This window comes from Aquarana catesbeiana, linkage group LG09 (genome assembly GCF_042186555.1).
Source record: "Aquarana catesbeiana isolate 2022-GZ linkage group LG09, ASM4218655v1, whole genome shotgun sequence".
Taxonomy (NCBI): domain Eukaryota; kingdom Metazoa; phylum Chordata; class Amphibia; order Anura; family Ranidae; genus Aquarana; species Aquarana catesbeiana.
In genome coordinates, this window is record NC_133332.1 from 301,179,304 (window position 1) to 301,205,736 (window position 26,433).

Genomic DNA, 26,433 nt, shown 5'->3' on the forward strand with positions numbered 1-26,433 from the left:
TTTTTTTTTTTTTTTTTTTTAGTATTTTGCAAAAACTGTCAATACAGTATAAGATATTGTTTGTAGAATTTTGAGGAAAATAATTTAATCTATTTTTTGGGAATAAGGCTGTAACATAACAATTTGGAAAAAGTGAACTGCTGTGGATGCAGTGTGTGTGTATTCACACAGTGGGGAAAATAAATATTTGATCCCCTGCAGATTTTGTACATTTTCCCACTCACAAAGAAATGAACGGTAAGGATGAGCTCAGGCGTTTTCGCAAACAGCACGTGCAGAGCCCGCCAGGAAGTCTGCACTGCACAGCGCTAATCGGGCAGTGAGACATTTCCCGATCTTTGCAGCCGCACATCGGGACAATGTCTTACTGCCTGTGATTAGTGCTGTGCAGTGCAGACTTCCTGGCAGGCTCTGCACATGCTGTTTGCGAAAACGCCTGAGCTTATCCTTAATGAAGGGTCTATAATTTTTATCATGGGTGTATTTTTAAATGATAGAGACAGAATATCAACCAAAAAACACATAAAATGAATGCTATAAATGAATTTGCAGTTCCATGAGTAAAAATTATTTGATCCCCAAGCAAAACATTACTTAGTACTTGGTGGAGAAACCCTTGTTGGCAAGCACTGAGGTAAGACGTTTGTAGTTGGTTACCAGGTTTGCATACATCTCAGGAGGGATTTTGGTCCACTCTTCTTTACAGATCTTCTTTAAATCCTTAAAGTGATTGGAAGGTCTCATTTAAAAAAACAAACCTGTTATACTTACCACCTCTGTGCAGTTGGTTTTGCATAGCGCAGCTCAGATTCTCCTCTTCTCGGGTACCTCTTCGCTGCTCCTGGCACCTTCCTCTTGTTGAGTGCCCCCACAGCAAACGGCTTCCTATGGGGGGCACCCGAGCCCTGTCACCGCTCCGTGTGTCCATTCAGACATGGAGCTGCAGCCCCGCCCCCTCTCTTCCCTGATTGGCTGAGAGACAGCGAGAGCCAATCAGGAGGAGAGTCCCAGACGGTTAACATACTCATGGACGTTGCTGGAGAGAGATGGGGCTCAGGCAAGTAATTTAAGGGAACGGCTACACACTGTTTTTTTTTTTTTTTTTTTTTTTTTTTATATCTTAATGCATAGAATGCCTTTACAACTCTAAGGTTTCTTGGCTGTTACAAAGTTAAATAGACTTGTGTCTTTTTTTTTTTTTTTTTTTTCAACCTATCTAGTTCAACCAAAAAAATACTATCCCATACCCATAGTTGATCCAGAGGAAGGTGAAAAACTCCAGCAAAGCGTGCTCCAATTTTGCTACAGTAGGGGAAAAAAATTCCTTCCTGATCCCCCGAGAGGCAATCAGATTTTCCGTGTATCAACCTTACCTATAACTGTTAGTACCATGTTATATTATGTACATTTAGGAAAGAATCCAGCCCTTTGCTTTTAAAAAAAAAGAGATAAATCTACTGAGCTTGCCAGAACCACCTCTTGAGGGAGTCTTTTCCACATATTCACAGCTCTTACTGTGAAGAAACCTTTCCGTATTTGGAGATAATTGTTTTTTTTACTCTAGACGTAAAGAGTGCCCCCTTTGTCCTTTGTGATGACCTTTTAAAGTGAATAACACAACACCAATTCACTATATGGACCCCTTAACATGTTGATCATATCCCTCATCTGTGACCCAAAGAGAAACTAACAGATGTCCCCCCACCTTTTAGAAGTGAGAACGACCCTTCATTGGGAAGAGGGCTTCGGGGGAAGATGTGGTGGGCTTTGTGGTACAAATCTCGCTACAACATTAAAGGGCTGAAGCTTGGAAGTTAAAGCCTGGGTACAGCAGTTAGGTGCTCTGTTTTGTAGAGGAAGAGACTCCTGAGGAAAGGGGGTTTGGGAATCTTCTGCTGTGAAAGTTAAAAATTTTCCTCTCCTGTGACATCTATTCATTTTTCAAGTGCCTCCACGAAAAAACATCTGCCTTCAAAGGGCATACACGTCTTTTACAGACCGCTTCAGTTGTCTAGGCTTTGAGCCACAAAATTATGTGCATGTGACTGCCAATAACTGCCTTTCTAGAAATCTTCCTTATTGCATGTCCGACCTAGGACATCCACAGAAAAACAGGAGAGCAGGAGATAATTGCTCAGTTAAGGCACGGTCCTGGAACACATCGTGTTGGCTGTTCATAGCCATAGTCCAGTAAGCTTCAGTTTGATGCACTAAAAAGAGTTGAGTCTGCAAGCGTAAACTAGCATATTTAGAAGTGTCTCAAGTGTTTGTTTAAAATTTTTCCACTGGATAGAGTTCAGCAAAGACTTTTGGGGAACAAAAATCTCTTCTGTGGTGATTAAGTTGTCATAGGTTGTCTATTCTAATTGTTCATGAACAGGGAATGCCTAGACTTTGCAAATCTTTTTGACCAAAGGAGCATGGTGAGACATAGCATAATCGCAACAATGCCACAGCAGAAGAGAGCATATCCACATTGACAAGTATGTTGCAGGAAGCTGCAGCTTAAAGCGGTGGTAACCCGCAGCCTTTTTTTATGTATTTATTTTTAGTTTTTTCCTGCAAGGTAAAGGCATAATGTGCTAGTATGCCTTGCATACTAGCACATTATAAAATGCTTACCTTAGAATTATCAGTTGGCAACTCTAAGTTTCAGCTCCCTCCATAAATTTTCTATAGGATTAAGGTATGGAGACTGACTAGGCCACTCCATGAACCACGATCCTTTGCCTTGGTATTTTTTTGGGGTCATTGCCATGCTGAAAGACCCATCTTCAGTGTTCTGGCTGAGGGAAGAAGGTTCTCATCCAAGACTTTACAATACATGGGCCCTGTCCATTGGCTCTTCCAATGCGGCAAAGTTGATCTGTACTTTTTTTTTTTTTTTTTTTTTTTTTTTTAAGCAGAGAAACGGCCATAAAGCATAATGTTTCCACCTTCGTGCTTGACTGTAGGGATGGTACTCTTGGGGTCATAGTCAGCATTTTTCTCCCTCCAAATACAACGAGTCCCCCTCCTCATGAAGACCTATGTACAGTCCTGCCAAGGAACATCTAAATGATTCAGAGAAGGATTGGGAGAAAGTGCTGTGGTCAGATGAGACCAAAATTGTGCTCTTTGGCATTAACGCAACTCAGCTTGACTCAATAAAAAAAATTGGGTTCCATTCTTCTCTTGTATTCAGTCTGTTCTTGAACCTATGATTATGTTTTATTTTTATACAGTATCTCACAAAAGTGAGTAGACCCCTCCCATATTTTATTCTCCATGTGACAACCCTGAAGAAATTACACTACGACCCCCAAACGCACCTCCAAGACGACCACTGCCTTGCTAAAGAAGCTGTGGGTAAAGGTGATGGACTGGCCAAGCATGTCTCCAGACCTAAAACCTGTTGAGCATCTGTGGGGCATCCTCAAACAGAAGGTAGAGGAGCGCAAGGTCTCGAACATCCACCAGCTCTGTAATGTCTTCATGGAGGAGTGGAAGAGGACTCCAGTGGCAACCTGTGAAGCTCTGGTGAACTTCATGCCCAAGAGGGTTAAAGCATTGCTGGGTAATAATGGTGGCCAGACAAAATATTGACACTTTGGGCCCAATTTGGACATTTCCACTTAGGGGTGTACTCACTTTTGTTGCCAGCGGTTTAGACATTAATGGCTGTGTATTGATATACAAGCTGTACACTCACTACTTTACATTGTAGAAAAGTGTAATTTCTTCAGTGTTGTCACATGAAAAGATATAATAAAATATTTACAAAAATGTGAGAAGTGTACTCACTTTTGTGAGATACTGTATATCTCTGTAGTGGACATTTGTATGTGAGCTATGACTAAGCGCTAAGGAAGCGTGAAACACATTAATGGTGATGCTGTTCCCCCACTATTTATGTTTTTGGATGGTTTTTATGGACTTGCTGAAATAAAGTTGTTTTTTTTACTGGATGTGCGGCCAAGCAGAATTGTGTGTTTGTGGTGTTTTTTTTTTTTTTTTTTTTTTTTTTTTTTTACCATTGGAATTCACGATGGACGTGGGACCAGCTGTGTGTTAGTGGAGATGGGAGACTGACCTAGAGCTGTGTTCACACACCTCTAAACCCGACTCACTGTGTTTGGAGGAAGAAAAATGCTGACTGACCCTAAGAACACCATCCCTCCTACAGTTGAGCACAGAGGTGGAAACGTGATGCTTTGGGGCTGTTTCTCTGCTAAAGGTACAGGCTGACTTTGCCGCATTGAGGGGCCAATGGATGGGGCCATGTATTGTAAAATCTTGAATCAGAACCTTCTTCCCTCAGCCAGAACACTGAAGATGGGTCTTCCAGCATGACAGTGACCCCAGACCTACCTCTAAAGCAACAAAGGAGTGGCTGAAGAAGAACATTAAGGTCATGGAGTGGCCTAGCCAGTCTCCAGACCTTAATTCTATAGAAAATGTATTGAGGGAGCCACTGGCCCTTTACCAAGTGATCAGCTGTCGGCCAAAGACAGCTAGTCATAGGATGTAAACACAAGCCGTTATTGGCTTTTCTTTCCTGACAGCGTGAGGAGAGAAGAAAGCCGATAACTGGCTTCTGTTAACCACTTCAATACAGGGCATTTATACACCCTTCCTGCCTAGACCAATTTTTTAGCTTTCAGCGCTCACACTTTGAATGTCAATTAGTCATGCAACACTGTACCCAAACAAAATTTGTGTCATTTTTTTTTTTTTCATACAAATAGAGCTTTCTTTTGGTGGCATCCAGTCACCACTGGGTTTATTTTTTGGGACATAAGTGAAAAAAGAGCAAAAATTTTGAAGAAAAAACACTTTTTATTGATAAAATTTTGCAAATAAGTCATTTTTGTTCATAAATTTGGGCCAAAATTTATACTGCTACATCGCTTTGGTAAAAATAACTGAAATTAGTGGATATTATTTAGTCTCTGTGAAAGTTAGTCTACAAGCTATGGTGCAAATCATTGAAAATTGGTCACATATGATCACACCTGATGCACTGACGGCCTATCATTTCTTGAGGCTCTAAAATGTCAGGAAAGTACCTTTTTTGAAAAGTAGACAGTCAAAGGTATTTAGTAAGATTGGTGAGTTTTTTGAAGTTGTATTTTTTTTTTTTCCCACAATTATTGGGAAAATGAAGAAATCTTTTGTCGTAACAAGCTATTTCTCACACACAGCATATGCATACTTCCAATTACACCCCAAAATACATTCTGCTACTCCTCCCGAGTATGGCGATACCACATCTGTGGGACTTTTACACAGTCTGGCCACACAGGTCCAACATGCAGGGAGCACCATCAGGGGTTCTAGGAGCATAAATTACACCTCCTAATTTCCTAACGACCTATTAAATTTGTGAAGGCCCTGGAGCCACCAGGACAGTGGAATTACCCACAAAATGACCCCATTTTAGAAAGCAAACACCCCAACGTCTATTCTATGAGGCATGGTGAGTCTTTCGAACGGTTAATTTTTTTTTTTTTCCCCCACAAGTCTTCGGAAAACGTGGTAAAAAAAACAAAAATTTTAAAGTGTGTTTTGTTCTGTTTTTTTACACAAAATGGTCAGTTTATAAGATATTTCTAACGCAAAGCATGTATATAGCAAAAATGACACCCCAAAACACATTCTGCAACTCCTGAGTATGGTGATACCATATGTGTGCCTTTACACAGCCTGGCCACATGCTAGGAGCATAAATTACCTCTAATTTCCTAACGACCTGTTATATTTTGAAGGCCCTGGAGCACCAGGACAATGGAATTGCCCACAAAATGACCCCATTTTGGAAAACAAACACCCCAATGTATATTCTTTGAAGCATTATGAGTCTCTTGAACGGTTAACTTTTTTTTACAAGCCTTCAGAAAATGTGGAAAGAATTTTTTTTTTTTTTTTTTTTTTACACAAAGTTGTCAATTTTATAAGATATTTCTAACACATAGCATGTATATAGCAAAAATTACACCCCAAAACACATTCTGCTACTTTTCCTGAGTATGGCAATACCACATGTGAGACACTTACACAGCCTGGCCACATACAAAGGCCCAACATTGAAGTAGTACCTTCAGGCATTCTAGCAGCCTAAATTTCACATCTCATTTCATTCCTACCTATCAAACTTTTGAAGGTCCTTGAGCACCAGGACAGTGGAATTGCCCAAAAAATGACCCCATTTTGGAAAGAAAACACCCTAACGTATTTTCTATGAGGCATGGGCTGCAGACAGGTACTCGGGTACTCTGATGGGCTGGTGAATGGTTCTAGGGTACTCAGATGGGCTGTGACAGGTGCTCAGGTACTCAGATGAACTGTGACGGGTACTCGGGTACTTTGGCTGGTGACGGGTACTTTGATGGCTGGTGACCAGGTCCTCTTTATTGGGGGGGGGCGCAATCAGTGTGGTGTACACTGTAAGTGTTAACAAGATGTTACCGCAATCTCCTTCTCACACGATCGGTGTGTGAGGGGAAGAACCCAGTAACATCTCGTTACCGCAGTTTGTTGACATTCTGTGACCAGCTGTGATTGGACCTGCCGGTCACGTGGTAAAGGGCCAATTTCATTGGCTCTTTACGGCGATCGAGGTTGGGCGGTGTCAGGGTGACGAGCCTTGTCCCTGATGACTGCTCTGCACGCACCCTAGGGACATTCACGTGGACAGTACATGTGACCGGCTGTGATTGGACACAGCCGGTCACATGGTAGAGACATTTCCTTTCCTTTATTGGCTCTTTACACGGATCTGGGATGGGCTCATCGCCGGGGGCCCGCAGGATCAGCGAAAAGCCCAGGACGTCATGACACCTGCCCAGGATGGGAGTTTCCATCTGCGGACGTCCTATGACTATGGCCTGGTATTTAAGTGGTTAAAGGGACATTGGCACTGATTATCGGTGCTCTCCTAACAGTGCCCACCAGTACCGCCTATCAGCACACATCAGTGAAGGAGAAAAATGACCTGTTTTGCAAAACTTTTTATAACAAACTTTTTTATTTTTTACTAAACCAAAAAAAAAAAAAACCCCAGCTGTGATTAAATACCACCAAAAGGAATCTCTGTGTGAAAAAATGATAAACCTTTCATTATGGGTACAGGGTTGCTAAACTGCACAGTTGTCATTCAAAGTGTGACAGCGCTGAAAATTGGACTGGACAGGAAGTGCCCGGTACGCAAGTTTGGTAATGGCTGACAAATTCATAATATTATCAGCCCCTTTAGTGCACGAAAAATGCATTGCTTTAACTTCCATGTATGTCTTTGCACTGCACTGGTCTGTTGCGCTTCTGTTGTGTTAATCTTGCTTTCTGCAAATAAAAAAAAAAAAAAAAAAAAAAAAACGTACCAAATCCCCATTAAAATGCATTGACAACACAGCAAGAACCGCATCAATAACGCACCCTTGTTATGTGTTTGAGTCATATGACCTATGAAAAACACACCATAAGCACAGGAAATCACTGCAAAATTTTTGTGTTTTTGGTGCCGTTATTGGCACCTTTTTTTCTTTATCGTCAAAATGCCAAACACAATTTTCAGATATGTTTCTGCTGCCGAAATTTCGTTGCGTCTCTAATATATGGATATGCATGTTTAGCAAGCTTCAGGTGGTAGAATAGTTTTGACAGTTACTGGTCTATTATACAGTACCCCACTGTCTCAAAGTGGAATTTCATTCAAACTTCTCTCAATCAACATTGATTATTTTTAATCCTCATGCTGCTAGGATTAGTAAATTGATAGAAAAGTATACCATATTTACGTGTTTCAAAACCTCATAGATTTTTTTTTTTTTTTAATTTCTACTTTACTTCCTGGTTTCTTCCCTGGGCAATGTCATAAATCCCAGGAATCTTCAGGAGGGGAGGAGGTTTTCTCAGCTAAGCCCACTGCCCTGCATGCTTTTCTTGAGCTAAGGGTAGATGGATTCCAATAAGTAACACAACCTGAATAATTTGCCCTTACTCAAGATGGCCACAATTGCTAGGGGGTTCTTCAAAGTGATTTCTCAACAAAATAAAGCATGAAGACAGACTGATGGGAGAGTTTGCTTTGAATATTAAAAATTGAATTGGTGGTTTTGGTTTGTGGTGCTCAGATGTAGTGAAGTTCTGCTATAATTGTAAAATTTTCTGGCACACAGGGATATGCTTTCACCTCTTCATTGCACGGCACCAAAAGCAATTTAAATAGGTCAAAGTAAGCCTCTACCCCATTTACTGTTTGTGTGTATATATATATATATATATATATATATATATATATATATATATATATATATATACACTCTCCATGGAACAAACCACTGTAAAGTCAACGCTGTAAGGGCTGACGTTCCCCCTGTCTTCCGGGTTCGCTTGCTTCGGCTATGTGATTGCTGATGCTGTCAGCTGCATGCACTCTGAATTTCTCCTAAACCATGCAGATTTAGGAGATATTCACAGTACCTACAGGTAAGCCTTATTATAGACTTACCTCGTACAAGTATTAGTACAGGTTTACTACCACTTTCAGGTATCCTGAGCAAAGGGCACCATACAAATGAGGAATAAAAAAAGCCTGTTTATGTACAATTATAATATTACTATGGCCTCTGGTATAGCTGATTTCCATATTCTTTTAGAGCTCCAACCACCACTAGAATGTTTGGGGCCAGTTCACACCACATGCAGTCCAGTGCATTTTTTTTTTTTTTTTTTGCATCAAAACGCATGGAAAGTAGGTTATATGATTTTCAATGGCCTAGTTCCGCCAGTGCTTGTAGTTCCATTACCAGAAAAAAAAGTAGAACATGCTGCATTTTTCCTGCACTGGACTACTGGATTGTGCCAATAACACACTGGAACGCACCTAAATACACAAACTCAGTGAAACACATGTCCTTATTTAAGATTAAGAAACAGGGGGGAAAAAAATGCACTGGACTGCATAAAAAACGCACCGAACCCCCCCCCCCCCCCCTAGCATTTCAGAATGGCTTCAACACATAGGGAAGATTAAGACACCCACAAAATTCCATAAAACTTGGGCATGCTGGCTACATTTCATAGATTCTGCAGAATTGCGCAGACTGACAAATACATCACCATGGCTTGACCTGGAAGCGCCTAGAACAATACTTGTTTCAATCCTACAAATGCCTGCATATTAGCACCCCCCCCCCCCCTCCACCCCCTTATTCCTTCCACACCCTCTCTACATCGGAAAATAGGTAACGTTTCACCATAATGATACACCATACAAATTGGTTTTTCTATATATGATGTTAGATTTATTTGGTGAAGCTCTTTTTTTGACAGTCTGTCATAACCGAGATGTTATACAACTTGATTATACTTTTAGGAGAAACATGTAAGATGAAACGGCAAGAGTTGGCCAGGAATGCCCCCACCCACTCAGTTTGTTCCCAATTGGGGTGTTTGGGTACTCTGGAGGCATACACGGTATCTCTACCAGTTTTATTAGAGCTCCTCACGTGCCTTACCCTCTCCTTTTCTCGGTACGACTTCTACTGTTCTTGATTGCATGCACTGCCATGGCTAGCTTTGCACCATTGTTGCTCTCAATACCACATTTGTACTCGGTCTATGACGTTTCCATATGTATGTAAATCTCTTTTGGTTTCTCAATTTTGACTGTAAAACCTCAATATAAACATTGAAACAAAGACACACCAAAAACGCGCATGCAGAAAAGCTTCTGGAACGCATCCGGACTGCATTTTCTATGGTGCGTGTGACCTTGCCCTCAGTTTTTGTCACTTCCGGGTATGTTGGATGCCCGTATCTCCCCCTTACATCCTTCCTTGGTCACCCTCCCAATCCCTGCTAGTCTGGAGCAGTTGAGGGGGAGGGGAGGGAGATGCAGGCAGTGACTGTGCTGGATGCTGAAGCTTGGGGAAGAAGTGGAACCTTTATGTAAAGGAAGCCTGTGTTATGAACTGTAGACTCCCCCAATGTATTTCCATTTGTACGTTTCCTTTAAGGTTCCATAGTGGTTCTCCTCACTTTACCTAAGCTGTATGTTGCATCTAGAATTGTATTTGTACTGTGTGTGTGGATCAGAGCGTGTACCCCACCCCCCCTTCACATCTCCTTCAGTGTGTATAATGGCATACGAAGGTGGGGGGGGGGTTGAGTTGGTTCAGGGATGGAGCTGGTTGCCTGGATACGATTTGTAGGCAGGATCTTGTTAGATGCACGTTCATGTCATTCAGAACATACGCTTCTAGGAATTGCGGTGTATCAGCCGGCACAGCGTGTCCTCCACATAGATATGCTCTGTTCACGGAAATGTAGCCTGCTGTTGTAATAGGGCGTCATAAATAAACTGTCTGAAGCCACCTGTTTTGAAGGTTGCTACTCAGAGGTTTGCAGAATGACTTTTTAGGTGTAATCTTTTAAATTTTCTTCTGAAATAGAACGACAAGATTTCAGCAGATATTTCTTTTTGTGGGGAAAACACTGATTTCTATGACGTAAGTCAAACCCTTTCTAAATCTTGACAGTTGTGAGCAAGATAAACACGTGAACTTGCCATCAGTTGTGCTCCTAGCACCCCAGAAGCTACAAAACCCAGGGGCCTCTATTATGCAAATACTCAACTCTGGGTTGATCCTTGCTATTAATACATAATTAACCACTTAAGGACCAGCCTCGTTTTGGATTTTAGGTGTTTACATGTTTAAAACAGGTTTTTCTGCTAGAAAATTACTTAGAATCCCCAAACATTATATATAGTTTTTCTTCTAACACCCTAGAGAATAAAATGGCGGTCATTGCAATACTTTTTTTTTTTTTGCACCGTATTTGCGCAGCGGTCTTAAAAGCACACTGTTTTTGGAAAAAATTCACTTTTTTGAATAAAAAAATAAGACAACAGTAAAGTTAGCCCAATTTTTTTTTATATTGTGAAATATAATGTTATGCCAAGTAAATTGATACCCAACATGTCACGTTTGAAAATTGTGCCCGCTCGTGGAATGGCGTCAAACTTTTACCCTCAAAAATCTCCATAGGCGACGTTTAAAAAATTCTACAGGTTGCGTATTTTGTGGTACAGAGGAGGTCTAGGGCTAGAATTATTGCTCTCGCTCTACCGGTCGCGGCAATACCTCACCGTTTTCATATGCGGGCGCTACTCGTGTATGCGTTCGCTTCTGCGCGCGAGCTCGTCGGGACAGGGGTTTTTAAAATTTTTTTTTTAGTTTGTATTACAATATTTTATTTTTACACTGTTTAAAAAAAAAAAAAAAAAAATGGTGTCACTTTTATTCCTATTACAAGGGATGTAAACATCCCTTGTAATAGAAAAAAGCATGGCAGGACCTCTTAAATATGAGATCTGGGGGTCAAAAAGACCTCAGATCTCATATTTACACTAAAATGCAATAAAAAAAAGTCATTTCGAAAAATGACATTTGAAAAAATTTGCCTTTTTAAGAGGCGTGGACGGAAGTGACGTATTGACGTCGCTTCCGCCCAGCAGTGTATTGGAGATGAGTGAGCGCCATCTTAGCCTCACTCGTCTCCAGACACACCACACAGAAGGACGCAATCGCCTCCGCCGCTACTGGGGGCTCCGGTAAGCGGCGGAGGGCACCGGATCGTGGTGGGAGGGGGTACCCCTCTCCCGCCACCGATTAAAAGTGATCTTGTGGCGAATCCGCCGCAGGGACCACTTTTATCTGAAAGCCGACCGCCGCACGAAAACGGGGATACCGGGGTTATGGCAGCTAGCTGCTGCCATAACAACGATATCCCCGTTCAAAGTTTGGACGTACATCGTCGTGCGGCAGTTTTGAAGTGGTTAAGAGTGGAGACCATATTGGTCAATGGTAGAAGAGTGAGGGCCTACCTCAACTTGGAACAAAAAATTTTTTTTTTTTTTTTCAAAGCTGAACTCTGCCCATAAAAACTATCATTTTTTAAATATATTTTTTAATGGCTCAAAGGATAAAAATTCACTTTATGTGTAGCCAGTAGCTTTTGCAAACCTTGATATTACCTTGTAAATGCAGCATTGACACAATCGCTGTACATAGACCGCACAGAGAGCAGGACTGCGGGAAAGACCTAGCAGGCTCCACCCACCACTAGCTGCCTGCAGAAAACTATATAGGAGGGAGTGGAGATGAGACTAGTCACCCTGCACATGGAGAGAGAGGATCAGTGACTGGTCTTTATTACAGGAAGCTCCTGCACAGAGGCAATGTTCACACAGAATTACAGCATCGATCCAGAGGAAAAAACAAGATGTCAAATTAAAGGAATAATAGACATGATGGTGGATTTAAACCAGGGGTGCTCAACCTTTTGAAGATAGAGGGCCACTTTAGCGACTTGGTAATCAGTGTGATGGGGTACAGGGGTGTGATGGGGGGGTGACAAGTGTGCCTGCGTGTTCTACTGTTAGTGCAAACTTACTTGGATGTCTTATCTCCTCGGCGCCGGAACGGAAAGACCGGCTCGAGGAGAGATGACATCACTTCCTCCGCTTCTGTTTACATTACAGAAGCCGAGGAAGCATCTCATTCTCCAGGAGTGATCGCGAGGGGGAGCCACGAATGAGTGGCCTCCCCCTCACCTTTGATCGCCCCTGACCTGAATCCGACCGCCGCAGGCACCGGGGGGGGGGGGGGGGGGGGGGGCAGGCAAGGACGTACCTGTAAGTCCTTTTGCCTGCCCGTGCCATTCTGCCGACGTACATCGTCGTGCGGCGGTTGGCAACTGGTTAAAGGAACATTTTACAACCTGACTTTGGGGCCCCATATCTAGGGGCCACTTGGTGCTAGAAACCCCAAATTTGGTGTGCAAACACAGTTGAAGGGGTCACAAAATGTCACTCTCTGCTGCAGAAGTGCTTGCCTTTTTTCGACCCGATTTTGGGGCCCCATATCTCGGGGCCACTTGGTGCTAGGAACCCCAAATTTGGATATGTTGTAGTGCTAGTTCCATTGTGTTAGCGCACAGTTGGGGTTCCTAGCACCAAGTGGCCCCGAGATACAGGGCCCCAAAGTTGGGCCGCAAAATGTCATTCTCTGCTCTGCAGACACTTCTAGACTTAAACGCGGCATGCAAGCGTGGAAAAACGGGCGTTTCCATTCGCCAGTTTCAGCTTTTAAAAACATGTGTTCAGCAGAGTTTGCACCGGCGTCTCGTGTGCATGAGGCCTAAAAGTCTAAACCTTTTTATGACACTTGTTTCTTACCAAGTTAAAATCAGTATTTTTTGCTAGAAAATTACTTGGAACCCCCAAACGTTATATGTGTATATATATATATATATATATATATATATATATATATATATATATATATATATATATGAGACCCTAGGGAATAAAAACTTTTTTTTTTTTTGTTTTAATGTGAAAGATGTTACGCCGTGGGAATCGTGATCTATCTTCTAAGCAAAAAAAAAATTGTGACTCATTTTAGTCAGAATCTTGCAGCTCTACTACGCAGATAAGGGGTGTCTGTAGATGAAAAAAAAAATGAAAAAAAACCTGTGCAGCTTTGTCCGAAGTCAAATAATGTTCATGTTGTAGATGTAGGCCATTCACATATCTCATAAAGCCTGATGGGAAAACGCCCAGGATGTTGCTAAGAGGCCCAGCTGTTACTGTTCACCATCACAGGAGTGAGCGCTTTCTCATATTCAGACCCCTCACATGCGCTTTCACTCCCATTATGCAGTAGCTCCGAGCTCACTCCTGTGATGGAGAAGGTGAACAGTAACACCTGGGCCTCTCAACCATGTCCTGGGAGTTTCCCAGTCAGGCTTCATGTAAATGGCCTGCATATGCATAGACTTTTTTTTTTTGTAAGGCTGCTTTCACATTGCAGCCACCCGAGCGTTGGCGGTAAAGCGTCACTCGTTTTAGCGGCGATTTACCACTATTATATCAGCGCTATTTGGGCTGTAGCGGGGAGCTTTTAACCCCCAAGAAGGTGTTTAAAAGCTCCTGTGTTGTGGCACCTCTGAATCTGTTTTTAGCCACTTCGGAAGCACTGCCTTTCATTCCAATGTGCAGGGCTGGTCTGGGAGTGATGTATACACCGCTCCTAAACCGCCCCAAAGATGCTGCTTGCGGTACTTTTTCTAACGTCCTGCAAGCGCACCGCCCCAGTGTGAAAGTGCCTGAAAACTGCCCCAGCATGAAAGGGTCTATAGGTGAGCTAACCCTTTAAAACCCAACCTATGGCTAGCAAGGCTACCCTATTATTCAACTCGGAGAAAGGAGTGGCAAGGAGTCTGAAGCTTGCCACACACATTACAATCTGACTGTACAATATCTTTTAAATCTACAACATATGTAGTGTAATGACTTGTCTTAATTGTGGCTACAAAATCCTTGGACAGTGCAGGTAGGTGCTCATTACATAGTTTTGGTAAATTTTAAAATGGATTGTGCAAAAAGTGTAAGGTGACCCTAAGGGACACTGCCAGAGATAAGGGAATAGATCAGCCAGAACTACTATTCTCTATTACAGCTGCTGGGAGATCAGTACTTTTTGTGTGTATTTTTGCCCAAGCTGCAGTTGTAATTTTGTGGCTTGCCAGCATTACCTTCGTAATTAGAGGGGGAGGGGGGGGGGGGAAGGGGTACTAAAAAACTAGCCAAAGGTCGAACTTTTTAGGCAAAGAAACAATAAAGAAGTAAGAAATATATTGAAAAGTACATGGTATAATTACAGTATCCAAAGAGCTTAAAAATCATGTGAAATTATACAATTTGTACAATGCGCATTTGTGCGTCTACGCGTTTCGCAGTTAGGCTTCTTCGGGACACGATCAAGGTTCAGAGACGTGACAAAAAAAGGGAGAGCCAATCTCACTATCTGAAATGAGATATATTTCAATCCAAAATACAACACATACATATGTATTCCATCATATTGCGTTGAAAAGCGTATGCTAAACCATCTAAGAGAAGCCAGAAGGGACAGAAAGACTTGTAAAGCCATAAAAGATGCCTTAAGGTGGGCTAGGCCTTATGTACAAATCTCCAGTGGCTGGAGGGTTACCAAAGATGTAGAGTACTTCCAGCAAACTGTGAAAAGGTTAAATATAGTACGCAATTGGTTCTAATAAGTAGTATAAAGAGCAAAAAATTGGAAGATCGGAAAAGAGTGTTGTAGTCCAGCAGAGGTCAACTGGTGAGGGCTGACAACACTGATGGGGAATTTCAGTGCCGCACACACTGTTTTCAGCCCAGTCTGGGATTAGTTGTACACTGGATTTCTGGCAGATCCCCGGGAATTTTTCTATCCTTGTGGCTTTATAAGAGAAGTATGGCCAAAGCTCTTTTGGCCATACTTCACCTGTGGGTCACTGGAGTGCACTTAGATGTCACAGAGCCAGTGTTCTGTCAAATGAGCCAACTCGTCAAAATCTCCAATTGGGTCACTTCCAATTTCTGTCCAGCAACAGTAATTGCGAATTTCAGCGACGTGCCTCTTTTCCCATCTTGTTGGTCAATAGCGGGTGGACTAACAATGCCCACTCATTATATTGTCTACTGTAGTATATATGGTGGCTGTGTTTTGAGTAAATGGGCACGTCGTCAAAATCTGCAATTACTGTTGCTGGACAGAAACCAAAAGTGACGTAATTGGAGATTTAGACGAGTTGGGTCATTTGACAGAACACCGGCCTCCCAATCATGCCGCGATCTGCCCAGATGCCTGACCAGCAGCTGGCTCAGCCTCTCACGCTGAGAGGCTGAGCTAGCTGCTCCCACCTCCTCCTTAGCCTGGCACTCCAGTGAGTCCTGGGTGGGCAGAGCAGAGAGCCAGAGACTGGCAATCATCGCTCTGTACTCGCAGCAGGCCTGGGAACTGAGCGATCAGTGGTCTTTCATCGCTCAGTTCTTGATGTAGAGCTGGCGGGGGACAGCTGCAGTATTGGATCAATGCTGCAGCCATCTAGGTGAGTATGTATGTTTTGGTTTTTTTGTTTTCTTAATTCCTGCACATTTTAAACACTTCTAGAGCTCCATGTTTAGGGCTTCTGGGACAGCTTGGTATGTCCAGACACCAGCAGGTGCTTGTATGTAACCCTTGATGCCTGTTTACAAGCTAATGATTTTACTGAGCTGAATCGCTGTAAGGATCATTTTTCTGGGCTTTTTGGAAGCAGGAAGGAGACCAATCAAATCCTGTCTCCTTCCAGGAAACGAAATGAGACGCTGTATTAGAGCCAGTTCACACCACATGCAGTCCAGTGCATTTTTTTTTTTTTGTTTTTTTCTGTATCAAAAACAGTTACAGAAAAAAAAGTAGAACATGCTGCATTTTTCCTGCACTGGGCTGTAAAGCTGTAAAAAGCATCAAAAACGCACTGGAACGCACATGTCCTTTAAGGTTAAGGCTGCTTTCACACTGAGGCGATATAGCGCTAAAAATAGCACCTGTAAAGTGCCTCTCCTGTCACTCAGGCTTTCACACTGATGTGGTGCGCTTGCGGGACATTAAGTCTTGCAAGCCAGCATCTTTAAGGCGCTTTAAGAGTGGTGTGTACACTGCTCCTAAAGAGCCCCTGCCCATTGAAGTCAATGGGCAGCGCCACAGCGTGCGCTTTTAGCCCTTTATTCGGCTGCTAGCGGGGGTTAAAAGCTCCCCGTTAGCTGCCAAAAAGCGCCTCTAAAACGCTGCTGAAACTAGAGACGCTTTACCGCTGATGCCCTCCTGTGCCTCAGTGTGAAAGTGCCCTAAGAAAAGAGGGGAAAAATGCACTGGAACGCAACAAAAACGTGCCAAAAACGTGCATGCTGAAAAGCATCTGGAACGCATCAGGAAGGCGTTTCTATGGGGTGAACTGGCCCTTAGACCAGATGCAGAAATCTCCATCACCTTCTATTGCTATTTTAGAGAAACTTTTGATCACCTTTTTCTTTTATGTGTTCTAAAATTATACACACACACATAAAAACACGTCCTCATTCGGTTACTGGAATGAAGCAAAAAAGGGTCTTGTGTCCTGTTGCTGATTCTCCATTTTCTGGAGCCCAATGATTAAATCTGGTTACCTAGTTACAGTGGAATTCTCTGAGGAAGCCAGCTCATTTGCTTGATGAAGTTGTCCTGTCTGAATTCTTATCTTGCCTGGTCACTGGGGTATATCCAGCAGGATTTTACGCAGGTGTAGTGTAATTGAGCTTGGTTTTTTTTTTTTATTTAGTGGGGTTGAGTGATTTTTTTTATTTTTTTTTTTTTTTATGGGAATGGCTGGCAGAATGAATGCCCAGCGAGCGGTCTTCAACTTGCTGCAGCAACGCTTGTCACCCAACATTATGCTTGTGTCACTCAGCAGTGTTCCCTACCACCAGGCCTAAATACTCCAAATCCATCAGATCTTAGAGGGTTGGAAAATAGTTTTGGCCTATAACACAATTTTGATTTTTTTTTAAACCTGCTATACACACAATGAGATTATCAGACAAATGATCGTCCGTTTCTTATTTATTTATTTTTTTTTTAAAGCGCCCCTGCGTGCATACATATGTAGGTCACACCCACTTATGTAGTAATCTGTGTTCGCACCACACATGCGAGGTATTGCCGCGAACTTCTGAGCGGGAGCAATAAATCTAGCACTAGACCTCCTCTAACTCTACAACTGGTAACCTGTAGAGATTTTTAAAGCATTGCCTATGGAGATGTAATTTGGCACTATTCTACGCGTGCGTGCAATTTTAAAGCATGACATGTTAGGGATCCATTTACTGGGGAGGGACAGTTTTTAAATCACAACTCTCTGCAGAACTAGGAGACATGCAGACAATCCCATATATAGATTGGGGTTCCTGCATAAATCACAAAGATCTTATCTTACCCCAATAATAGGTTGGGAAAGTTAACTTTTCCTTAGTGACAACATAAATATCACAATATACCCCAACCAAAATTAAAACGCTAAATCAAAAAATATACAGTGACTAAGGCCTCTTTCACACGGGGCAGATCAGTCATGATCCGCCCCGTGAACACACGCTGGCTCAGCGGGGATCGCTCCGCCGATCCCCGCTGAGCAGGAAGATGACAGGTGCATCGCTGCACGCTGTGCAGCGACGGACCTGTCAGAGCGCCGCTCTCCCCTATGGGGGGATCGGATGATGACGGTCCGTAGTGTCCGTCGTCATCCGATCCGAAAACGGAGGGAAAAGTAGGTTTTTCCTCCGTTAGGCCTCTTTCACACGGATGATCCGTATGTCCGTTTTTCATCCATCCGTTTTCGGATGAAAAACGGACATACAGTCATCCCTATGGAGCGTCGGATGTCAGCGGTGACATGTCCGCTGACATCCGACCCCGCTCCGATCCGAAAAGTGTAACGGAGGAAAAACCTACTTTTCCCTCCGTTTTCGGATCGGATCGGATGACGACGGACACTACGGACCGTCATCATCCGATCCCCCCATAGGGGAGAGCGGCGCTCTGACAGGTCCGTCGCTGCACAGCGTGCAGCGATGCACCTGTCATCTTCCTGCTCAGCGGGGATCGGCGGAGCGATCCCCGCTGAGCCAGCGTGTGTTCACGGGGCGGATCATGACTGATCTGCCCCGTGTGAAAGAGGCCTTACACTTTTCGGATCGGAGCGGGGTCGGATGTCAGCGGACATGTCACCGCTGACATCCGACGCTCCATAGGGATGACTGTATGTCCGTTTTTCATCCGAAAACGGATGGATGAAAAACGGACATACGGATCATCCGTGTGAAAGAGGCCTAAGGGGGCATTAGCTCTCCACTGAGTCCTGTCATTGCAGTACTGGGTACGATGAGATCATTTTTTTTTTTTTTTTTTTTTTTCCGGGATCCCTGATCTACACTATATTACCTGCTTTTACAACGCACATGAACTTTAATGGCATCCCAGTCTAAAGCCCCATACACACTTTTAGATTTTCTGCAGATTTTTGTGTTCAGATTTACCAAAACCATGTATAGTGCAAGGGCCTGCCTAATTGCTTTCAAATTGAAATTCCTAAGGTTTGACCTCATATTATATGGTTTTGGTAAATCTGAAGACAAAAGTCTAATACTGTGTATGGGGCCTAAAGCCTTGTACACACGGTACGATTGTTGGCAGGGGATTGTCTGACAGGCTGTTGTCCTAAAATCTTACTGTTAGTACGCTCCTTTTGACAATTTTTGTCCAACTTTCGGCCAACAGATGTTGACTCACAGGCTAGTACATTTTCGAAAGTCGAACAAAGTACAAACACGCATGCTTGGAATCAGTGCTCACCAAACGCAAAATTAGCAGAAGGTGCCCATAGGGTGGCGCTCAAGAGCTGAAATTCCTTGTACGTTGCTACGTTTGTGTTTGTGGCACGAAAATTGTGTACCGTTGGTATGCAAGACCAGATCCTGGCACATGCCCTTTTGACAAAAATCAGACGCTCAGTTGGCCAACAATCGTACGAGGCTTTAGTCCATAGGGTTCAATAATGAGTTGGCCCACACTTTGCAGCTATAACAACTTTAACTCTTCTAGGAAGGCTGTCCTCAAGGTTTAGGAGTGTGTCTATGGGAATGTTTGACCATTCTTCCAGAAGCACATTTGTGAGGTCAGGCACTGATGTTGGATAAAAAGGCCTGGCTTGCAGTCTCCTCTCTAATTCATCCCAAAGGTGTTCTATCGGGTTGACTATGCAGGCCAGTCAAGATCCTCCACTCCAGAGTCCTGACCTAAACCAGATAGAACACCTTTGGGATGAATTAGAGCGGAGACTGCGAGCCAGGCCTTCTCATCCAACATCAGTGCCTGACCTCACAAATGCGCTTCTGGAAGAATGGTCAAGCCTTTCCATAGACACACTCCTAAACCTTGTGGACGGCCTTCCCAAAAACTTGAACCTGTTATAGCTGCAAAAAGGGTGGGCCATCTCAATATTGACCCCTATGGACTAAGACGCCATTAAAGTTGATGTGCGTGTAAAGGCATGCGTCCCAATACTTTTGGTAATATAGTGTTGTCTGCATGTTTCCTAGTCCTGCAGAGACCCCCCTCTTTTTTGTCTCTGGACACCAACCTTTCATATATTTTGTGGACTTTTTTTGTTCTCTTTTTGAGTCATGTCCAGCCCCTCTCTCTTACAAGTTAGACAAACACACACACAGTCATTCATATACCTTTTTATTAAAATCCTAAATAAAGGTTATGTTTTATCCAGCGGCTCTTGGTGTGTAGGGAGAACGCACCCTTGTCCTGTAATTCAGGAGAACACACTTTGTATCATGCATGCCTTCCAACCAAATGGCTCATACAACATGATGCAGTAGAACCTCTGCTATCCAATCTAGGGATAACACAGCAAGCGCCTTTAGTTAAATCTGCAGAAAATTTCATCAGCTGCACAGCCGTATTGCTTATTGGCATTTTTCAGACTCCCAAATCACAGGAGAATTGGGAAACCTGGCTGTTCACACAATGAATTGGCTTGCCTATCTCCAGGATTACCTTGAGGGCTGTAAATGCTCTGCCCTGAGGATGTGCAATCTATATCTCCTTCCTTTACAAAGGAATTGGGGTCAGATGTCACCAAATTTTATGTCCTAGGTGTTGCACGGTTTCCAGAAATATTTACTGGCTTGAAAGGTTCTTCTCTTTGACAGATGGGTGGGAGGGCTTTTAGTGGTTTTCACTGTAAGTGAATATATCTATTTTCTCTCCTAGTGAAAGTGTGTTAATCCTGGTACTCCAGTCTTTTCTTTCTTTTTCTTTTTCTTTTTCTTTTTCTCTTTCTTTTTCTTTTACTTTTTCTTTTTCTTTTTTCTTTCTTTTTCTTTTTCTTTCTTTTTCTTTTTCTTTCTATTTCTTTCTTTTTTTAAGTTTAGTTCAGCGATCTCCCCACTGAGCTGTTGTGTTCTCACAGGGGGACGGCCCCCCGCCCCCTCCCCGCGTGCCCGTCTGGCCAGACCGACACCCAGGGCGGATGTCGGCTGCTTTTTTTTTTTTTTTTCATTCAACCCAGCAGGGCTGAACGAAAAAAAACCTGACTGCTCAGGAGGAGCCACTGTACTAACCCAACGTTAGTACAGCGACCTCCTGGCCAGAACACTTCGGGCAGGCTGGGAGCCAATCGGCAGACCTTTTTTGGTCATACCCCTTCGACAGAAGCCGGCCTGACTCCAGTACACATGGCTAACTGTATAGTAGCCGCCAGCGATAATTGCAGGAGAATCCGGCAGGCTGGTCGTACTCAAGTTGATCTGTCAATGAACTTGGTACATTCAGCCTGCCCATGAACAGTTCAGAATTCGAATTGTGTATGGCCGGCCTTAGCGAGATGCTGTCATTTGGCCATTAGGCAGAAAGTCGGTTAACTGTACTTGCCCAGTTAGGTAAGCTCTTAGATCTGATTGACTCCTCAAGCCTTAGAACTGTTACGTGGTGGTCTCGTGCTCCTCCATACTAGCAACCCCATCTTAGAACAGTGGTGAAAGTGCTCTAATGGAGCTAAGAGTTAAGTCCACCATAGATGAATCGGATTTCAGCTGGTTCAGCAAGGACTGGCCAAGATACGATCTGTCTATGGGCAGGCTGATTGTACCCTAGTCAATACATTGATTTGGGTACAGCCAGTGTGTAGGATTTTTAGCATGCGATTATTGCCAGCGGCTGTAGCCACTAACAGTATTCATTGTGTTCTCCTGGCAGGGTCTGCTTCCCATGACACTGATTTTGTTTTTGAGTTCAGACTAGTGGGGGCAGTAATCAAATGTGGGTGGGCATGGTTCAGTTCAACCATGCCCAGTGTGTGGGGGCTTCGTGTTATCACATGGTGCTTTTTGTCTTGCAGAACTCCGGTTTGGAATCGCTGCCCTAAAATGTTTTTTTTAATGCACCACTAAAATTTGGAGTTCCTCTTTTCCCTTCCTTCTTGAGTCAGTTTTTTATATTTAATCATTAGACCAGCAATTTAAATATAGTGTGGCTCTTGAATATACGGAGCTGACTACAGTGTGCTTCCACACTCTCATTGATTTAACATTTTGATTGTGTAGAGAGGAAATCGGTGTCTGAAATTTTCAAGGAGCAGCAGCTGTTTTAGAAAGACCAACTGTTTGTCATTCCTGGGATGCTTGTATGTTTGATTACATGCTGTTGGGAACTCAAGCGGAGATGTGTATGCAAGAGTTTAGTATGTGGCAGGAATTTAGGACTTACAAACTGGTGGGAGGAACCACAATGTGTGGCAGGCGAACAGGCATGTGGTTGTGTTTTCAACACACGGGTCGCTTTACAGGGTAGATAAAAATTGTTTTTTTTTTTTTTAATTAGATTTTATTGATTTTAAATCTGCCTTTTTTTTTTTTTTTTTTTTTTTTAATTTAAGCCTGGGTTCAGTTCACGTACTATTGCGAACACAGACATTGCATGTGATTCGCACTGCATTGCTGTGCCGATCACATGCAATGTCTTTGCAATGTGAAATCAGCCATAGGCCCCTTTCACACTTAATGACTTGTCCCGCGATTTTGTAGTACAAAGTACAAGTCATTCTCCATTATTTTCAATGACTACCATTCATATTAGCATGACTTTAAGTCGTGTCGACTTCAAATTAGTCCCTGCACTACTTTGGTCCAACTTCCATGCGAGTTGATGTCCATAGACCTCAATGTTAAACCCTCAAGTAGCATGCAAATCGTACCTGAATAATAATATATACACAATTTCAGTACGACTTTGTAAGCCCAAGCTGAGAATGGTTAATGCCAAGGTTGCGGGTAAAATCGTGTGACTTTGAAGTTGCACAAGTGTGAAAGGGGCCATACATGTGTATGGCTGAACTCGCATTCGTTTTGCATTAAAAAAGGTGCAAGAACCCTATTACCCTCCCCCCCGCACTGGAATCGGATGGCGTGGATGTTCACACCCATGCCATCAGATTCCTGTCCAAATTCAGTTCGCACTGCGATCTGCAAACAGATCTGGGGGTGTGATTAACTTTTTGTATTGACACCCACAGCGGAGGACAGTGTGAACTGCCTGCGAGGGAGATGGGATTCGGGAACCGGCACTGGAATCATGCTGGTTCCCACATCGCAAAAGCGTGAACCCAAGCTTATTCTGATATTATTATTTTTTTTTTTTTTTTTTAATGCTTTTGGAGTAAAAAAATCTATCTAAAGAGTTTTCTATTTAAGATGCATTAATTAGTTTATTCAGCATGAAATGGAGTTTAGTTGTGTAGCACAAGACTGTAAATTCTGCAATATTTACAATTTTTGCAAACTCCTTCAATGAATCCAAGCTCTGCAAGCGGACATAACATGCACTGCATTGATGCATTTACACAATTTCACACGAACTATAAGCAAGAATAAGTTCTTACATTTAAAGAGCACCTGTTGTTTCAAATCCATCATGGTAGTGCCTGTTAGCGGGCATCCACTCACCTGGTGCCGCCACGTCCCTCACCTTGAGTCACCGCTGCATCAACAGCCGCCCCATTAAAGTGAATGGAACTGTCAGTGAGTCAATAGAGGGTCAGACATCAGAGGAGATGCTGCGGCACAGTTACTCTTTAAAAACTATGATTTAAATCGAGTTGATTTAAATCAAGCCTTTACTAGTGATTTAAATCAAATCCACCATTGCTTTCATTATACTTCTTTTACGCACTTGGTATTTTGGACAAGGCACCTTGCAGTGACAGGTTCATATTTAAATGTCCAAAGCCTGGCCACAATTCAAATTTAAGGGTCTGTTCACGATGCATTTTACTTTGCGGTCAGCTGTCGGGCGAAGGTCTTGGAAGAGGCTTTGTGATTTGTGTTTTAAGTGCGTCGCACTTGTTTTGATTTTTTTTTTTTTTTGTGGGGGGGTGTCAGTGACCACTTCATTTACTCGCTGCTTGGACAGTACAGTTTTTTTTTTTATTGCATAGCTATCTGACCAGTTTACTTTTACTGTACTTCATGTACAAAAGAATAGTTTTTTTAAAATTATTATTATATTATTTGGTGCATTCTGCGCTTGCTATCTGGAACTAACATTTTGTTTGTTTTTCCATTACCCCACAGGCAGATCGGGAGAGGTGCCGAGAAAAATTTTCCTACTAGATGACATTTCATCGCAATGTCCGATCGTTTGGGGCAGTTTACCAAGGGAAAGGATGGGAAAAGCAAGTACTCGTCTCTCAACCTGTTTGATAAGTACAGAGGGAAGTCAATAGAAGCAGTCAGAACAACAGGTATCTTTTTCTTTATATATTGGTGCTGCAAAACTCTGTTTTATAGCAGGGTATAACACAGAATCTGGGCTCTGCAAACCCTTAACTACAGCTTGCACCTTGCAGCCAGATTTTTTTATTTTTATTAAAGTCACCTTATAAAGAAGAAATTCTCTTAACATTTCTTTTGATTCAAATAACGGGTTTAATCTACTGCTGTATCTTTGCTAATGGCATTGGGAGGTTCCCTACACACGTTTGTCGTGTTTGTGTGCGTGTGCAATGGATTGAATGTGGAAAGGTATTTCGTTTTCACTTTGAAGAATCTTCTAAGGATGGGTTCACACAAGAAGTTTGTGTGAGGCATGTTGAAACACTTTGACCTGCATTCATTTATTTTGTGTTAACTGCTTTCATAACTGTTGACTTCAATGGTAAAATACAGGTCATGGCATCGTGTGTGTGTGTGTGTGTGTGTGTGTGTGTTTTTTTTTTTTTTTTTTTTATATATTTACATTGCACTGCAGCACATTGGTGTGAAGTAGAAAATTGTTCAAAGTGTACAGGACCTGATGAGCCAGTGACGCCTTTAAAGAGTTCCAGCCTGGTGGAGAAAAAATTAGGTCAGCAGCTACAAATACTGCAGCAGCTGACTTTTAATATAAGGGCATTTACCTGTCCAGGTATCCCGCGATGTCAGGACCCCAAACTGATCCGTCCATCGGCTCCGTGTGCAGGCGCCGGCATCTTCACTAAGGGAAACGGAAAGTGAAACCTTGCGGCTCCACAGCTGGTTTCCTGCTGTGCAAGCGCCAGCGTGCCATGCTTTCTGAATGGTCCCCTGTCTTTTGGGACCTCTGTCTCCCAGAAGGCAGTAGGGGGGAAGGAAGGTCAGGAAATGGCGTAGATCACCGCACAAGGATTGCAGCGATAATACCCTGAAGTGGGAGCGGCTACCACCCTCGAAAGGTGCCAAATGTGGGGGAGGAAGCAAACAAGCGGAGCTTCCCCTTTTGGGTGGTGCTTTGCTTTAATCATACTATTCCCCCACCCAGTCAACTTTTTAGAGTAATAGCCAAAAACATCACTGATAATCATAGCCAAAGTAGTATAGATTGGCCATTGTTATATCTGTGTGTAGCACTACAGAACAGGAAGGTAAACCTGAATATATATTGAGCAGATATGGTTGACTCGCCCATGTTTGTGTGGCTGCGTGTACAAGCTATTTACAGAGAAGGGTGGTAAAGATGTGAAAAGCTAACAATTTTTAAATCTTTATGGTTTGGTGGTCTCCGTCGTTTTATGAAATTTAGCTTTTCTTCTCGACTTACCACCAGGTTATGGTGGGAGCTGCTGTAGACACTCGTGTGACTGATTAGGCAACACTGGAAAGATTGCAGTTATTAAAAGCTAAGCTGTGCCTGAAAAAGTTGGAGTATAACTTTTTTTTTTTTTTTTGTTTTTTAGTTTTTTTTGTGGTTGAAAGCAGTGGTCTCTAGGTGGTCAAATTACCTAACTTTTTTTCCTACACTGGGCTGACTTGTGATTTTGCTTCTGAATCTGTTAATTTGCGAAAATGCTACCAGCTGTTTGCAACTTTGTGCAAAGGGCCAGTAGGTGCCAGGTCCTGTACAGAGTTTCTGTTGCCTGGCAACCTTTAAATGGAAAGATAAGATTTGTATGCGCTATAGGAAATGTGTCTAAGTTACAGCCTGTGTGTTCATTTTTTTTAGTTATACCTAGACATGGCTTACAGAGTCTTGGGAAAGTTGCCGCTGCCCGGCGCATGCCACCTCCTGCGAACCTGCCAAGCTTGAAATCCGAGAACAAAGGAAACGACCCCAATATATTAATAGTGCCCAAAGACGGAACGGGATGGGCAAACAAACAAGAACAGCCAGACCAAAAGAGGTGAGTGCTGAACATCAAATCCCTTTTATAGTAGGGGTTTCCAAACTTTCTAAACAAAAGGTCAGTTTACTGTCATCAAACTTTAGGATGGCGTATGTTGTCAATGGGAGTAGAAACATCCCCGGCCTCAGTGTCAGTAAAAAATGTACTTTTAATTGGCATCAGTTGGAGGAATAGAGCCCCATTGGTGGTGGCAGGAATGGTGCCCCTTCATTGGCGCCAGTGGCCGGAATGGTGCACCAAGGGCAAGAAAAGGGCCACAGTTTGGAGACCACTTCTTTAGAGATTTGAGCCAGTGTACTGGCTGCAAATAAAGCT

At 42.9% G+C, this 26,433-nt stretch overlaps 1 protein-coding gene across 6 annotated transcripts in view; it reads left to right on the forward strand.

Annotated features, from left to right (window-relative positions):
* The window catches only part of PRRC2B (proline rich coiled-coil 2B), a 202,285-nt gene that overhangs the window by 39,261 nt on the left and 136,591 nt on the right, over nt 1-26,433 (forward strand). For all 6 annotated transcript variants that reach the window (XM_073600503.1, XM_073600505.1, XM_073600507.1 and 3 more), the window contains exons 2-3: nt 24,053-24,222; nt 25,938-26,115. In XM_073600503.1, the coding sequence (XP_073456604.1) occupies nt 24,108-24,222; nt 25,938-26,115 (293 nt within the window). In that variant the 5' untranslated portion in view covers nt 24,053-24,107. The remainder of the gene's footprint in view (nt 1-24,052; nt 24,223-25,937; nt 26,116-26,433) is intronic.